Source organism: Akebia trifoliata, chromosome 11 (assembly GCF_017979445.1).
Source record: "Akebia trifoliata isolate Shusen 1 chromosome 11, ASM1797944v1, whole genome shotgun sequence".
Taxonomy (NCBI): domain Eukaryota; kingdom Viridiplantae; phylum Streptophyta; class Magnoliopsida; order Ranunculales; family Lardizabalaceae; genus Akebia; species Akebia trifoliata.
The window spans coordinates 39,864,121-39,881,587 of NC_141385.1; the positions used below are offsets into that span (position 1 = coordinate 39,864,121).

Below are 17,467 nucleotides of genomic sequence, written 5' to 3' on the forward strand. Positions count from 1 at the left end.
TCTCCATCATTTTTGGATTGACAGAAGAGAACTTGGGATGACTTTGAAATTTTAAAATATCTTTAAAAAATTTAGGGGCAGAATTGAAATTATAAAATATTTTAAAAAGGGTTTCTCTCCTCTTCTCTCCAGTTTTGGAGACAAAGAAAACTCATCTTTTTTGTTTTTCCACTTCTCTCCCCACTTAACAATCCAAACAAGAGAAATGGAGAGAAACTCATTTATTTTCTCTTCTCTTCTCTCGATCCAAACACAGTGAAAGGGGATTCGAATTATCAGTCCACCATTAATGGCTGACTGAATCTAAAGAAGCGAAAGAATCAAAAGAGGGAGGGGGATCTTCAATCCAACATTAATGACGGACATATATATATATATACAAGTTGAGCGATTTAATAAAGGTCGGTAGTTGCAATTTTTACAATTCTTCGTGATCTTTTTGAATGATTGGATTTTGACATAATCAATTCTATAGTTTCATATCTGTTAGGGTTTTTGAATTTTCGATGTTTTAATCTCAGATTAGGAGGGTTTTGTTGGGGAAAAAGACGAATGTGATTTGGGGGTTTGAAGGTGCGGAGAGGTAGATGTAATTTTGAAAAACATTAAGTGAATCAATTGTGCAAGTGCATTTATAACACATCTGCGCCGTTAGATCTCAAATCATCCAACGGTTTGAATGATTTGTCTGGGATTTTGACAGGTGAACTAGACCCTATCATCAGATGCTCTTACAAAAATTATTGAACCAACAATAATTTATTTGAGCATGGTTGAAGAATGAGAGACAAAAAATAAAAATAAAAATAAGCAAAGGAGTGCAACATTTATTTTGAGAGCAAAGGGAAAAAAATATTAAGTGACGGTCTGCAACTAGTATTGCATGGTGTGCAACTAATCGGTCCCCAAAATCTTGAGTCCGCCTAGCCTAGCCTAGCCTTAATAAGTTAGTAAGGATTAAACCCTTACTAAGGGTCCTTCGACTCACCTCTTGGCATCCAAAAACATGATCCGATGCCTCAAAAGTGAGGGTTGTAGAGGACGAAATTCTATGAATTTTGTAAAAAGAAGTTATTTTGCAATGTTAAATTTCATCTTTAAGCTTAGGAGTTATGTGGCAGATTGATAGCTGTCCATTTTAAAAATCTTGGATGCAGTTGAAAAGAAGTTATTTATTTTTTGTCTGAATTTATTTTTTTTATGAAACTTGGAGGGCTGTGGTGTTGGATTTCTGATGTGGTAATCCATTTGAGCAAAACGACCCTTAATGAGGCTCAATTTTTATCTAATTTGATCGATAAGACTCAAAATCTTACTATATTAGCATGGGAGTCTCTGGAAAGGGTTTCAATAAAATCTTTATTTCTTAACGCCCCCACCTGGGATAAAACGTCAAACTCAAATCCTCGAGCTTGACCATTTTTGTTGTTGATCTCAACGATTCATTTTCTCTCCCTTAATTATTCTTCTTGGAAACCCATCTTTGGGAAAGCTGAATTCTTCTACCAATCTCAGGTGCTACATTATTGGTCTCCACTATCCCATATTTGACACATTAATTAATGTCTTTAAAAATAGAAAAAATACACCCTTTTCTATCTATTTTTAGGGGTTTTTTTTTTTCTAAGGTAGGGGAAGCAGGAATTATTATATCCTGGATAGACTGAATCCATAGAAGAAGAAGAATTTATGAGGGATTTAAGTAAATAGAATTTAAAAAATTGATTTGATCTAAATAAAAGCCACATTGCAGGATGTAACTAAGAATAAGAATTACAAAGAGAGCACAAGACTTGTATAAGAGATGTGGGATCTATGTGTTACTATTACTTTCACCAATACACCCCACCCCTTTGAGCTCAAAAAGAGAGGAACAACATGAAGTGTGGTCTTTGATCGATTGATCCTTATTGAAAATATCAGTAATCTGAAATCAAGATCTTTATGTACAACTTTTTCACATACAACAACCACATCTTTGGAGATAAGCTTCAAGGTTCAAAAATAATTAGATGATAGAGACAACAGGTGTGAATTCTATCTCTAGGGTGGTGGTCAAGAAAACCAACCAGAAGAGCCTAAAATCCAGAAAAGTTTACAAACAAATAAAGCTCACAATACATCCACTGATTACAAAATTAAAGCATCCAATAATCTAAATAAGAATCAGATAAAAAAGGTCCTCTTGAACTCTTTATACCTTTAGATCATAAAACCATATTGAGAGATGATGTTTACATAATTACATGTACTTTCTTCCATTATCTAGATTAATGATTGTGGTTAAGCTTTAATTTGAAACTTTAGAACGCGGAATGACTCAAACACTTAAACTTTTTCATTGTCCATCTTTTTATGCTAATTGCAACTTTACGTGCTTTTCTTGCTTTACACATAATACAATTTTGAGCATCTTTACCACCAATGCATAAATAAAAAATAATTTTGAGAATGTTTTGCAGATGAATCCTTCACCTAGTGATCTTGACATTCATCGTGATCATCTTGGATTCTCCTAGAAAGTTACCAACCCTCCCTCTAGACGAAAAAATGGTAAAGATTGTGTGGATATATATAGGGTCCCGTTCAATGGCCAATAGTTTGGCAAACACTTTTTCAAAACATGGGTTAGAGGTCTTGGAATGGGCTGATTTTTAGTGAGGATGATCTCTATGGTAAGGAGATCATCCTCACCAAAAATCAGTTCATTCCAAAACTTCTAGCCCCAGTTTTACAAGTTGAAAAATCGTGAATCGTCCATTTTTTGTAAACCATTTTTGATGGGGTTAGAAGTTTTGGAATGGGCTGATTTTTGGTGATGATGATCTGATCACCGTAGAGATCATCCTCACCAAAAATCAGCCCATTCCAAGACCTCTAACTCATGTTTTGAAAAATGTGTTTGCCAAAATGTTTGCCAAACTGTTGGCCATTGAACGCTATATATATATATATATTTATGGAATGCTAACATCCAATGCAAGCATTTGATATCAACAACCTACTTCATCATGTTTTTTCCATATAAGTCCACAAAAAGTAAAGTTTATTCTTTTCTTTTTTAGTAGAAAAAGGTAAGGGTGTTAATGGCATTAGTGTGATGACATTTTTGTAAATATCAAAAGATTGAAAAAGTATTTACGAAAATGAGATTGAACAATGAGAATGATAACCTTGTTGTTGTGAGATATCTAGTATTCTTATTGGGCTCGGATGTCAAGAGGCAAAACAGTATCAAAAGAGACATTTTTGCCAATGTGGAGTGGGCTCAGCACGAAGTCCTAAGTCAGGTTATTCGATTGGGCCCACGTGGGGGCAGCGCCTCCGAGACGATTTTTTTTTTTTTTTTTGGATATATATTGTATTTTCGAGTAGGGTTTATTTATGTTTTTACTCTGTGAGGTTCCTTGCGATTGTGAACAGAGTCTATAATCTTTATCGTTGATAGTAGATTTTTTCTCCCTCTCCTCCATGGACATAGGCAATTTGTCGAACCACATAAATCTTGTGTGTTCGTTTTGTTATTTTATCTTTACTCTTGTTAAGCTTCCGCACAACACTTGTTTTTGAAAAAAAAAAAAAGATGGGATTGCTTTTTAGGGACATTTATAGATAAAACATGGCATTGAAGGTTGCTAATATTTAATATTTGCATTGGACACTAGCATCTCCACGCGTATATTTGTTTTTCAGAGACTAAAAGAGCTTTACAACTGAAATGCTACATTACTTGAGGAGGCAAAGATGGGCTACATGAGCTGATACCATCGGAGTTTTTATTTTCCATTTTTGGCAGGTAAGTGCTACACACCACACCAACCAACTGACCCATGTGCCCGACCCAAATTGGATCATACCACAACTGTAGAAGAAGATAAATTTTGGCCACTTTCAGACAAGCCTTACTTACATTTCATTGCTTCAAAATCGAATATCAAGCAATCTTATCAGCTGGTAAGTATGCCTCGAAACTTACGCATAACTTGTAGTCTAAGTACCCACCAAGTGGACCATAAGAACTATCCTCTTATAGCAAACCAATACCCGTTAGGTCATGTGAAGAGTTGGAGGACGTGGAATCCACCATTCAGTGGTTGCTATTGCTTGAGATCAAGCATATGTTGTGCACATACGTGCTCGCACAATAGAAAATGTGATCACATATCACGATTTTTTTTTCTTTTCTTGTTTATTACTAAGTTCATTATAAATTATTATCTTACACTACGTGAAAAATGGAAAATTCGACATAAAAATTTGACAGGCCAAGGCCCTCGAATTTTAGAAACTGAATTTTGACGGTCTAGGACCGTCGAAATTCTTGATGTTCTTAGATTTGATGGCTTAGATCTGTCGAATTTCTCTTATCCTTCATTAATTTGACAGTTTTAGCCCGTTGAAAAAAAAAATTTTGACAATGAAAAATTAGACACCAGTTTGACCTCTTGGTCCGTCAATTTTATGAAATTTGACAGCCCAAGGCCATCAAATTCGGGCTTTTTTCACATTGTGTTTGCATGTGTTTAACAAGTATGTTAGAATGCATAAACTCAAAATATTGAAGAAAAAAAAATTGTAGCGAAAAACAAGATTTATAGAGAGCAACAATTTCATTTACATTAACAGAGATTACTTTAACACGACAAATTAATTTTATTCACAGATGATTCCATTCAAAATAAACCAAATACTTCCTCAAGCCAAGGTTCCAGTGGTTCTTACTTGCCTAGACAAAAGTTGGAATATGATGTATTATGGAGATGGTGGCGACAAATGGTTCAATTCCGTATGGAAAAAGTTTCTTGTCGACAACAAACTTAAAGCTGGAGATGGTTGTGTCTTTGAACTCACGGAGTGTAACAAGTGCATAAAGTTTAGAGTGCGAATTCTCAGTGGTGAGGTCCCATCTGAGTTCGAGGACAGGGTTGTTGGTATGTTTTCGGCTTCTCCCATTGTAATTGACTAAGATCTCTTTTGTGAAAACTTTTGCCTAATGTTTTGTATTTATCTTGTTCAATTCAACTAGTAAGACCAGTAAAATTAGTTTAAGGTGTTTGATCACCAAACACATGTTTACAATTCATGTATGCTTTGTTAACCTTCTCTTGCTTGTAGTACACTTCTCAGATGCAATTTATGAACATCTCATCAACTGTTAACTTGTTATTTGAAATGATAAAAGGCCACACACCTTGCCAGTAGATATAGAGTTTTATAGTTGAATGGCAAAATCAGATTCATGTTATGGTCCCCTTCCCTTGTAGGTTAGATTGGTGGGCTTTCTGATATAATGTCGCTATTTAGATTCCTTTTGATATTGTTCACTTCATGAGGGAAGTTTTGGGGGGTAAAAGCAAGTTTGTCTTTAGTTTTATAAACGAATAATTATTTTCTGACGCCCCAGTCTGACACACATCCTCTGATGTGACATGGGTTAGAATCATAGATTTTTCCTCGGGATACATAACTGCACATATATATTGTTCTGGACCATGCCATGTGTCAGAGGGGCGTAAAAAAATCACAACTCCATAAAAAGGATGAAAATGTGGTGTTTTAAAGGTGACTTAGCTTAGTAAAGGTTGAGGTTTTCTTCTTCTTCGACCACTATTTACTGTCGAGTTCTCTTTTTATTTATTGTTGAACTCAACATTAGTAAAATCCACCCATTTTCAATTTTCAAGTTTTTTCGACTAAAATACATGGAAAGATCAACTAAAAACTTGAGATAATGACTTGTATAGATGATTTCAACCCAAATGAATATTCTTAATCGATTTTCATCCAAAAATTAAGAAAAAAAAGTAAAAACCCCTTGTCTTTTTATATACATTTTCAAAATATTTAAAAAAATCCTTGAAAATAGTTTCTTGTTCCTTCTTAAATCCTTTCCGACGGGAGAATCTCCGAAACTCGATTAAGAAGACAAAATCCAATTCTTTTGGATAAAAACGATGAGTTCGAACGGTTAGGATACTCAATTGTGAGAGATGTAGGAGATGAGGTCGAAGGACTATTAAGAAAAGAAAAAAATACTAAATAGACTATTAGGAGATCGTCCAAAACTTAAGGACTATTTAGAAAGAAGTCCCTCCGCGAAAGTCCTTTTAAGTAATTTTTTTTTTTTAAAATGATGAAAGGAACATTTGTCACGTAAAAAGGTGGATTCCTCAAAACTTTTGAATCATGGCCGCTTCAAAGTCAAATTTGTGTTACACATTATAACTTACAAGTTTATACTTTATAACCTACAACAAGTTACAATAGCATTTTTTTGGATCAAGATGTATAAAAATTCGTAAAAGTCTCAAAAAAAAAAATTGTGTTTTATTCCTTTTTTAACTTAAAATATACTAAGTATTCAAAATAATTCAATAATCCGAATAATAATACTTTTATTGAAAAAAAAATTAAAAAAATTCGTAAATTTGTCATGAATTAAATGGGAGATTGCTAACAAGACTCCCTACTTGGCTACTTTCCATACCTGAGTTACCCAATTTGTTAAAAAGGAATCAAACCGTGGACCTATTCAAACCGAACCAGTTCACGATACGATTTGCTGTGAGTTCATTAAAAGTAGTGAATTCAAATCGATTTAATTTTTTTTTAAATCCCCTCCATATGTTGATATTATTTGAGAAATCCTCCTAAAATTTAAAAATTATAACATGGCCTTTGGCCTTGATTTTTACTAATAGACTAATGAAAAATGACCAAATACCCTCATGTTCATATTATAAATAAATAAAAGTTTAATTTTTTTTTTCTTTCCAAAATCTGTCATTTTCTTTCTCTTTTTTACCTTATTTATTATTTTAACTTTCAAGCGTCCTAATCTTTGTCTACTTCTACGAATCAGGTTCATTCTTGAGTAGTGAACCACGAATTGCGAACCTAAATTCGAATCCAATGAACCCACGAATCAAGTAACTTAGCTCCAGACCCCCCTAGAACCCCCACCTCTCTCTTCCTTCACAGTTCTAAAAGTTTAAAATATCGTTTTGAATTGGTGTGTCGACTTTTTGAAAAATTGAAACGAAATTGAAACATTTTTTATATTAAAAAAAAAATCACATTTCATAAGAGACCATGGTCCAGGGGCATGTCCTCAGTTTGAAAACATAGAGGCATCTCAAATTTTTAACAAGAGAAAGGGAGTCTTTTGTAAAACACGTAGTCTTTCATGTAAGACCAAGGTCAAGGAACAACTTCTCTTCGTTGGAAAGAAAAAAGAAAAGAGTCATGCTGGAGTAACATTACTATTGACATTTTTTCACACAAAACCATAGATGGACGAATCTCGATGAAAGCATCTATGGTTCTGTACACATATCAACGCCAGAAATGTGTGAAACAATGTCAAACCTAGTGTTATCTCAGCATTTTCCAAAAAAAAAAAAAAAAGAATTTCAGAACAAAAACAGACAAGGAAGAAAAAGAAAAAGAAGAGAAGAAGAGAGAAAGAAAGAAAGTAGGAAGAAACCTAACAGGCGAAAGCAAAAAAATCCATTTGAATGTTCCGTTTCAGGTCTTGTTTCGTCTTGGTAAACTGAGAAACCGAAACGTTTCGGCCGAAACGAAATTTCGAACCCGACTTCTAATTTTCGACCTAGAGGTAAACATGAGCTTCTGCCTGATAAGCTTTCTCTTTCACTCCTCGTTTCTTTATTTATTTATTTTTTTTTTGAGAATCTGAGCTTTTTCTTGTTATGGTGTTCTTTTGCAAGTTTTTATGTTTAATTTCACTACTTTTGTCATCTATCTTGTACTTGAAAAAAAAAAAAAAACTCAACATAGATAATATCATCACCTCCTCAAAAAGAGTGGGAAAAAAGAGAGGATCTTGTTCCTTTCATCACAAATATACTCTCAAATGGGCTAATATTCTTCTCCATTATATAGATCTCTGTTAACCTCTCAAATTCTTAATTGACACATTAAAAGTTTTAAAGAAAGAAGAGAGAGTACCTTTTTGTATCTATTTTGACTTTTGAGGGGATTTTTTTGAAGTTAAACAAAGAGTATTTTTTAATTTTTAGGGGTGCATGCAGGAATTGTTATATCCTGAATTGATTAAATTTAAGGACACATTGGAATCCTTATCATCCTTAAAAATGGCCCTTCGATCGAGAGTTTACACTCTGCGCTGAATAAGTTGTAGAGAAAAACAAATTGTGTAAAAATCCCAAGACTTTCAAACTATTAACCACTTAGAACTGTAAAAATCCCTGTTTTATAACACAATTTGTATTGGTACTTTTGTAGAACAAGCGCATTTTGAGAGTGTGATGGAATGGCTTGGTGAGTTCACTTTCATTTGAGTGGGACGTTGATCTAGAGAGAATTGAATGGTGGAACAAGATTCATTTAGCCGCCCCGAAATCTTTGGGATTAGGATTCGATGATGATGATGATGAACAACATTGCAAAGAAATTCTATTTACTATTGAAAAAAATTGTAGGAGAGTGAGAAAGTATTTGAGAACTTATAATGGGTAACATGCAAATTCAGACTATATCATATGCTTTTTAAACCCATGAAACTAATTGATTGCCTAATTGAGTTTCAAAAGTAACTTGGCTTGGGGCCTAATCCAATTTAAGTGATATTGTCAATAGTATAATAATGCTATCTTGCTAATAAATAAAGGATATTGACATATCTACAATAATACATACTGAATTTTTTTATACCCGATGATTATTTTGTAGGTCATCGTGCATGGCCTTTTCTTTTCTTAAAAACAAAGTTCTTTCCTTTTGATTCATGATAATCTGACTCTCTTTTTTTCAAACACCCCCATCATAGAACTGTAGATCCTTTGCTTCGTGATACACAAGAAAAAGATTTATGGTTCTGTAACTGCCAGGTCAGGAAGCATTTGGGGGTGTCTGAAAAAAAGGGTGTCAGATTATCATTAGTCTTTCCCTTATAAGGAATTACTTGCATAAGTATGTTTACCTATTAACCATACAAGACATTTAAAGGGTAGAATAGTCTTTTCTTACTATCAATCAAAATAGGAGATATGATATCGAATTTCCCTTTTTCCCCCCCTCTTATTTTAGGAATTGAATTAACATCTTTTTAAGAAATATTCTCACAGATTTTTGTGAAAAAAGCTCATAACTCTTAATCCATGGTGGGTTTGCTATAGAAATGGATCCTTGAGCTTAATGGTGCTGGAGATATTTTATACTTTCGTTTGGAGATACATTACAGGATAGGATAATTGTCCAATACTAAGGGATTTGTTGTTGGTTACTTCAACCCCACTTCTGTTCAACACCGATCCTCTTACATACTTCCTCGAGCAGAGGAAAACTCAATGCACTAAGCAAGTACGTGTTGCTGTTGCATACCTCGTGCCAACATCCCACTTCATGTAAATAAGATGTCTTGGGTGTATCAATGAAGATTAATATTGTTTTCAATTTTAGAAATTATAAATATATATCTTTTTCTAATACAAAGAGCTTTGCTATTGACATCTTAAGGAGATCTTGAATTTATACAACAACCACATCTTTGTATATAATCTACAAGCTTAGAAAAATTAGAGGATTGAGTCAAAGGGTGTTATTTTTATTGGGTTTATCCTTTCTTGGAGTTCTGCCTTTGCAACAGTGGTGTTATCCAGAAATGGACTCTGTTCATGGAGTTTATTGTACTAGAATTGACATGCAATTTTTTTTTAGATAGGTAAAAGCATGTATGTCATTAAGAGAAAAGGTAGATGCAATGCATAAATGGCTAAAGGGTGGTAGAGACTTGAGATAACCAACCAAAAGCGACTACAATATAGGGAAAAAAAATTGCACAAAGTAAAGCCCACAATACACCCACTGATTACAAAATTAAAGCATCCTATTATCTAAATAAGAATCAGAGAAGAAATTCCTCTTAGACCGTATAAATATATTGGGTGAGGGTGTTTACATGTACTTTCTTCTGTTATCTAGGTTAACTATTGTGGTTTAGCCTAAATTTGAAACTTTAGCAAGTGGAATGACGCAAAACAATTAGGCCTAGTGTGTATTTCAAAAATGAGATTACATCTAAAGACTCTCAACGGGTTCTTTCTGAAGGCTGGGGAAGACTTCCCCATTTGTGGATTCCAAGAACCTTACGTCAATTGCCTCACTAAGGACCGAGTGCTAATTTTTAAAATCTTCTTTGGGTATGACTAGCTGGAATCAGAGTAATAAGCAGAATTAGAACATTGTAACAAAATATGCTTTTAATGTAATAGGAACATCTTTATCAGATTATTTTTGCTTCTCACTTTGGGCAGTTAGTAATAATTTTTCTCTCAACTTCAAGAAATATGTTTAATGTAGCTTGGTAAGGAAATTTTGAGTCATGGGTATTGTTCTCTTCTTATTTCAGGCACACAATGGAAATCCAATTTCATTTTCAACACGGTGTGTATGTGGTGCTTGCTTTTGTAGTTCTTTATTTTCCAGATAAATCGGTGAGTCACACCACTTCTTTGCATTTGTATTTCTTCTTATTCTTCAAGTACCCAATTTGAGTTACTCATTACTATGCATGTGTTCATTGATTTCTTATTGAAGTTTGGCACACAGAGAAATTATTATCTTGCAATTTCCCTGGGTTTTTAGTTATTTTCACATTTTTTGGTGTTTATACATTTTCTCACTTTCTGTAATAGAATTTAGTTATTTGTTTTTGTCTTTTTTGTCCATCCTTGCTTCTCTAAATTCATTGCTTTATGTTTCTGCTTCAATGGGTAGTATTGATTGAGATGAATTTTGTGGACTTTCTTTGAGAAGTATTCGTTCAGAGTTCTTCATAAGAATTTAGGAACCCAAACTCTTTTGCTTAAACATGCACGTGCCCCTTTGCTAATTATTGGAGAGGGAAAAAAAAATTAAAATTGGCTTTAATAGGTCCAAAGTTCCTATCTGGTGCTTGGTGTTTTGTTTGTTTGGATGATGTTAGAAGTCACTACTCACTATGGCTCCTTTTTTTTTTTTTTTTCTACTTTTATTCCGATTTCTATGTCAGGTGGGGAAGTGTACTTTGAATGTTGATAACAGTGGTCACCCAGACATCATCAGCTCATTCCCATGCTCTCAGAAATATCTTGTGAAATCATACTTTGAGAAACACGATACGCTGCTTGATCCAGATTTCCGAGGTTTTTTGGCTCATGAACTTCCCATTGACTCATGTAAAGCACTGCCGCATAACATAAGCTCTACACTCAGACTATCAGTCCTGCATCGACATCTGATTGGTGAAGGTTCTCATCGTCGTTTATTTTCATCCATTAGGTTCCATAACCAGCCAGAGGTCATAACTGAGCTGCCTAAACAGTTTTGTCGAGCCGTAGTTGTTGAAAGACTGCCCTCTGGAGTCTTTGCAGACCCATTTGAGTTACAACATCTTGTTCAACGTGGTGGTAAGCATAGTGACAAAAATCTACAATTTTTTGAAAAAATCTTGATTAAATCATGCTTTTAATAGTTTCGATTAAATCATGATTTTGTTTTTTAAAAATGCGAAGTTTTTGAAAAATCACAGATTATTTTTTTTTTTTTAGCATTTTTAAGTCTTATTTTTTCATTTAATATATAAAATACATATTTTCTTATATTTTTATACTTTAAAAAAATATTTTATTTTTTAATTTATTCTATGTTTTCTTGACTTTATCGACTTTTTCCAAACCTTTTTCTGGCCGAATTAATCTCAGACCCCGACTTTGTCACTATGGTGATGAGAGTCTATTTTCTCATATTCCTCAAGCAAATTCTACAGGTATCGTATTTTACTCCTATGTTTTTAGCTTGAAAAGGTTTACTGCAGTGTTCAATGATGCGGCGGTTTTTGGGGACACAAATTTGGAGTTACCTTCAGCTCTCTCCAACAGATCGGTCGTTGAGGTTCATATGGATATTCATAGCAATATTTTATCAAGGCAGAAGGGATTGGATATTAACATAGAGCTTCCATTACATGCACGATATCCGGTAAGTTTTAAACGAATGCTTTACAAGAAAAAGAAAATAGAGTGATTGTTCCAGAAATCCATAACTTTTCATACGAATTTAATAATTATATCAATTGTGTTATATTTTTTATTGCTAATAATTTCTTGAAATCAAACAAATTAGTGGATGGTTCATGTGGTCAATGTAAGTTTTAGGTTGTAATCCATCGGGAGCATTGATTGTTGGAACAGTTTGGATAAATAGAACACGTACAGATCTGACAGTTACTAGGGTTGTGGTTGTTAGAAGAATAGTCCCACATCAGTCCTAGGTACTCGATTTGTGCAGTATTTGAGGTGATGACAACTCTCACTTTACAAGCCGGTTTTGTAAGGTTGAGTCAGGCCCATGGACCTTAATATGGTATCAGAGCTGGGTCACCGTTTCTGGATGTGCGGAGGTGTTTCCCAAGCCTTGCACGTGGTGGTCCCATGTGAGAGCGGCCGGGGGGGGCGGGGGTGCGGATTGTTAGTCCCACATCGGTCATGGGTGCTCAATTTGTGCAATATTTGAGGTGACGGCAACCCTCACTTTACAAGTAGGTTTTGTAAGGTTGTAAGGTTGAGTTAAGCCCATGGACCTTAATATAGTATCAGAGCTGGGTCTCTGTTTCTGGATGTGCAAAGGTGTTTCCTAGACCTTGCATGTGGTGGTCCCATTTGAGGGAGGTTGTTAGACCTACATTGGTCCTGGGTGCTCGATTTGTGCAGTATTTGAGGTGACGGCAACTCTCACTTTACAAGCCGGTTTTGTAAGGTTGAGTTAGGCCCATGGACCTTGATATGGTATCAGAGCTAGGCTGGGTCTCCATCTCTGGATGTGCAGAGGTGTGTCCCAGGCCTTGCACGTGGTGGTCCCATGGGAGGGAGGGTGTTAGTCCTGGGTGCTTGATTTGTGCAGTATTTGAGGTGACGACAACTTTCACTTTACAAGCCGGTTTGTAAGGTTGAGTTAGGCCCATGGACCTTAATAGGGCAGGGGTTAATCTGAACCTGATTGGGCTTTTGGTGGCCTGACCCCAACCCAAACAGAAATGTGTACGACAAACGATACCTGCAAAAACTGGTTTGATTGGGCTGGGTTGAGTTATCAGGTCCTATTGGCATTCTAGGGGTGGGAGTTGGGCAGGATAGGACACTGTTTGGGGTGCCAGTCTGGGAATATCTAAATAATGCCTATCATAAAAATAAAAAAATAAAAGAAAGAAAGAAAATGTATCTACTGTAAATAAAAGAAAAAAAAAACACTCTAGTCTTTGTAGTTGAATTGGCATTATCCTTGAGTTGTTAATCCGTCTGATGTCGTGCATAATTTCCATAATGATATCACCTTTGGTTCTTTGAGGCTGTCTAAATATGGAGTATTTAGCAATGGAAATGGTGGCGCATATTTGTTGTTTTCTAAACCAGTACAGGTGAACCGGAGGCTCATGGGCAGAAGTTAAAGCTCTTCTATAAGGAGTAATCATTTTCGAGGATAAATTTTCAGGGCATCCTGGTGGAAGGCTTTACCAGGAACACTGTTGTTGGTGGGGTGCTTCTAGTCAATGAATGCAATGATTCGAGAAATTGTATCAAAGAGTTATGGGGCCTTAAGTAAAATAGATACCAGAAGGTTTGTGTTACTAGAGTTTATTCTATGTTAGTGAACTTTGCAAACAAAAATGTCTCAACCAATAAAATTATTAACAAACTTAAAACAACAAATGAAAATAAATAGAAAATTTTAAAATAAAATTCATGGGGCCAATCTTTAGAATAGTGCAAAACATAAAAATCCCCAAGGATCATCCTCTAAATATTTCACCAAGTCTCTTTCATGAGGAAGAGTGGACTCCACGTTGAATCAACAGGTAGTCCAAAGAAAAAATGAATTTCTAAACAAAGATAATTCGGTCAAGATAAAATTTTAAAAGGGATAGATGATAATGGTAGACCCAACATAATTAAATTAATAATCAATCTAGCAACGCGCGTTGGCACCTTCCATACACCAAAAACTCCTTTCATATGCCATGAACTCCATTATCATAGAATAAATTCCACTAACATAAAACAAGGAAATTTTTAAAACAAAATGGGTGAGTCTTCTGTCCACATGTATCAAATGGAGGGTTCCACAAAGAAACTAGAAAAGAGCGTCTGGAGATGATGATGGTTGTAAAATGGAGAGAGAAAGAGAAGTCTCTGTGAGAGATTGAAAGAGATGAGTGAGATGAGAGTTTTTCAAGATATCTTTTCTTTCCCCCTTATGGATGGCTAGTCCCATCTGTTTATCATTTTCTTCTGTTGGTTTTGTAGAACCACCCGTTTGATGGATATGAACAAAAGAATTACTCATTTTGTTTAAAAAATTCTTGTTTTATGCTAGTGGAGTTGATTCTATGTTAGTGGAGTTTATCATTTTTTTTTTAATTTTGTGGTACCCTCCATTTGATGGATATGGACAAAAGACTTACCCATTTTACTTTATGTTAGTGGAGTTCATGGCATATGAAAGGAGTTTTTGGTGTATGGAAGGTGCCAACGTGAGTTGCTAGATTGATTATTAATTTAATTATGTTTGGTCTACCATTATCATCCATCCCTTTTAGAATTTTATCTTAACCGAATTATCTTTGTTTGAAAATTCATTTTTTCTTTGGACTGTCTATTGATTCAACGTGGAGTCACTTCAACTCTCACTTCCTCTCAAAACATTCTCCATGCATTCCCCTATTGCCGGATACCGAGGGGGAAAGAAATAAAAAATCTGTGTGTGTGTGAGAGAGAGAGAGTGTATGTGTGTGTGTGAGTTATCTTAAGGCAACCATTAACAAAGTGCACGTTGTTCTGAAGGAATCATAAGCAACGAACACCGTTTGTGAATATATAATCAAGGGTAATTTTTGTTCCCCACTTTTTTCTTCTTAAAGGGCTTGGCAATTGTTAATTGAAACTATGGTGTACTGTATACTATGAAGTGTGTTTTGAATAATGCCTTTAGGTCGGGGATCTGTTGTTGTGGAAGGACACCCTGCAGTCTCGCAAATAGTGGATAAAATTAAAGGATTTTGTGCAAGTCAACAAATTGTGTGTGAATGATGCTTATGGGAGTGCCTATTAAGTAACCAACTCATTGGTAGAAGAGGATGTATATTAGAAATAATTGTATGTTGGAAGCCGTTCTTAGCTTCCTTGTTTCTTGTAATAAGAGTCCATATACAACGACAATGACGAAACCTTAACCAAAAGATTTGGGATTGGTTGGTTAAATAAATCATGTTTTGCCATTCTACTCTGTCCGGATCTGAAGTCTTCTGTTATTGGAAGTGAGTTCATATCTTCTTTTACCATCTTCATTCATATTCTTTTGGTTTTTCCTATCGCTCTTTTAGGACATCTAACTTGAATATATTTGATCTAATTAGGGCTGTAATCATCCTTCATGGAACATCTCAAAACATCTCAATCGACTTTTGTTTACTTTATCAACTATTGGAGCTAACCCTATATGCGTAATAATAATGGGTGCATTATTGATACATGTATATATATAGAACTTTTACTTAAGTTGATATGTATAAATACATGATGTTTTTTTATCTCTCTTTGGGTTAGATGTCGTTTCAATATCTTTTTGAACTGCGACATTATATTTCTATATCTGAATCATAAACTCATGTTTCAAGATTGCTTTCTTTCTGGTTTAAAAGAACATTTTTCCATTGCAGCCTCTTGATCAAAATGGTTATTCAGAAGTAGAGATGTGTATGCCAGACTTATTCCTGTGTTGCAGCATTGAAAAAGAAAATTTATGGCACGAAAGCTGCTTATGGATGATGATGATGGCCGATTCTGAATCTAATACCAGTTCTATTGTATGGAGAATACCTTCTGGGAACAATGCACATTCTGGAGTTGTATCCATTGTAACTTTCATTTCAGCTTTGTTGTCAGCTATTCTAATTGTTCTAGCAACGACTCTGTTTTACAGACATCCTTAAAAAGTGTGAAGTACTTCAAATAATCATAGATTATTCATCATGGGTTATTTTTTTTCCTCATTTGTTGTTCCCTGGTAGGTCTCTATCCAGGGAAAAAAAAAAGTTATTTTATAAGGGAATTGCAAGATTCGTGTTAAGATTTTGACATCATTTTATGCCCATTGCTGACTCGTTCATTTGTGTTTGGTACCTGGGTAGCATTTGAATCCTAATTTGGTTTACTGTGGAAGGAACAGTTTAACAGAAACCCAAGTAGAATTCTCAATTTTTTTTTTTTTTGGGCTCTCTAATAGTTCAGGCTTGTCTCTCTTCCAAACTTGGGATCTTTCCAATAGAAAGAAAATCCTTCGGAGATTTCTTCCATTTGCAGTGTTCTAGTGGATTTGGTTGGAAAGGAATAGCAGAATCTTCATAATAAGAGATTATTTTGAAAATCTTCCTCGGGTTCTTGTATTTTTTGGGAAAAATCTTTTAGGAGTTTAGAAGTGTTTTCTTTGAAAAATTTGTTTTTAGATGGGAGTCCGTGTGTTCCAATTAGGCTTCTCTTTTCTTTCTTTGTAACTGCCGACCCTCTCGACACCTCTTGCTCTTTGTATTTTCTTACTTTTCAATAAATTTATAAAAAAAGAAAAAAAGAATCATGGGTGTTTTATTGCAATAATTATTAGAAGGGAAATATACCTCTTTTAGTATTTATTTATTTTTCCCAAAATGGATATCTGCTTTACAGGATGATGACTAAATTACCTTTATACCCTTTCTTTTAAGTTTCATACAAATGAACTAATTTTTATCAGCTAGGGAATTTACTTTTATACCCAAAATTGTCAATTTGCAATAAACTCCAAACCCTTGGGGTTTTATTTCTCTGATGGGTAAGTTGGACTTCGACCCACGACCTCAAACTCAGAGTTGCTTTGCAATTTGTCAAACCAACTGAACCATGGTGTTAGCCCACCCGAAACCCTTGTTATAAGCATAGATCTGCCTTTTCATACTTTTGTAGAAAAACATGGTCCATAGTCTATACAGTGTACCAATTTTGGTAAAAATACCTAAATGGCTATATAATTCTTTTGACAAATATTTTTAAAATGGCCGTTTTGGTAAACAAAACGCTATTGTTGGGAATATTTATAACAGCTAAATTTGTTTGAAAATTAATATTTTCCCCAGATCTTGTCCCAAGTAAAGATTGGGGTTGGAATGGATCGCATATATTTTTTAACTTCTAACATCTTATTCGTACTGTCAAGCAAAAAACACATTTAAAAAAAAAAAAAAAAAAATTAGAAGTAAGAAATCATCCATTTTGCTATTTTATTTTTTTCCTCAATTTTTAATCAAAAGTTTGAAAATAAAATATAGTTGAACCCTCCCATACCATATTTTTGTCATGCAATGCAACCAAGATGAACTAAACAATTGATTAGGAGAATTGAATTTTAAAAATCATAC

The 17,467-nt window shown here is 34.5% G+C and overlaps 2 protein-coding genes across 4 annotated transcripts; both read left to right on the forward strand.

The window, feature by feature from the left end:
- Window positions 1–3,146: 3,146 nt before the first annotated feature.
- On the forward strand, window positions 3,147–5,180 carry LOC147391610 (B3 domain-containing protein Os04g0386900-like). Its single transcript, XM_086459093.1, has 3 exons — window positions 3,147–3,231; window positions 3,797–3,954; window positions 4,664–5,180. The coding sequence occupies exons 1-3, from the start codon at window positions 3,147–3,149 to the stop codon at window positions 4,964–4,966; spliced, it is 546 nt and encodes a 181-aa protein (XP_086315219.1). The 3' UTR covers window positions 4,967–5,180.
- Window positions 5,181–7,435: 2,255 nt separating this feature from the next.
- Window positions 7,436–16,069, forward strand: LOC147391611 (phosphatidylinositol-glycan biosynthesis class X-like protein). 3 transcript variants are annotated; one of them, XM_086458753.1, is made up of 6 exons: window positions 7,436–7,618; window positions 8,269–8,304; window positions 10,394–10,478; window positions 11,036–11,432; window positions 11,840–12,003; window positions 15,737–16,069. In XM_086458753.1, exons 2-6 carry the CDS (start codon window positions 8,297–8,299, stop codon window positions 16,007–16,009), a joined length of 927 nt encoding a protein of 308 aa, XP_086314879.1. In that variant the 5' UTR covers window positions 7,436–7,618; window positions 8,269–8,296; the 3' UTR covers window positions 16,010–16,069. The 3 variants fall into 3 exon arrangements, with proteins under 3 accessions (XP_086314879.1, XP_086314880.1, XP_086314881.1); XM_086458754.1 differs by lacking the exon at window positions 8,269–8,304 and having other exon boundaries at window positions 7,438–7,618; XM_086458755.1 differs by lacking the exons at window positions 7,436–7,618; window positions 8,269–8,304 and adding an exon at window positions 8,331–9,345.
- Window positions 16,070–17,467: the final 1,398 nt, after the last annotated feature.

Coding starts and splice junctions, on each gene's coding strand:
- LOC147391610 (XM_086459093.1), top strand. CDS start 3,147: ATGAGATTGAACAATGAGAATGATAACCTTGTTGTTGTGAGATATCTA. Junction 3,232..3,796: donor GGATGTCAAGAGGCAAAACA/GTATCAAAAGAG, acceptor CATTTTTGGCAG/GTAAGTGCTACACACCACAC. Junction 3,955..4,663: donor TCAAGCAATCTTATCAGCTG/GTAAGTATGCCT, acceptor TTTTATTCACAG/ATGATTCCATTCAAAATAAA.
- LOC147391611 (XM_086458753.1), top strand. Junction 10,479..11,035: donor TTTATTTTCCAGATAAATCG/GTGAGTCACACC, acceptor TTTCTATGTCAG/GTGGGGAAGTGTACTTTGAA. Junction 11,433..11,839: donor ACATCTTGTTCAACGTGGTG/GTAAGCATAGTG, acceptor GGTTTACTGCAG/TGTTCAATGATGCGGCGGTT.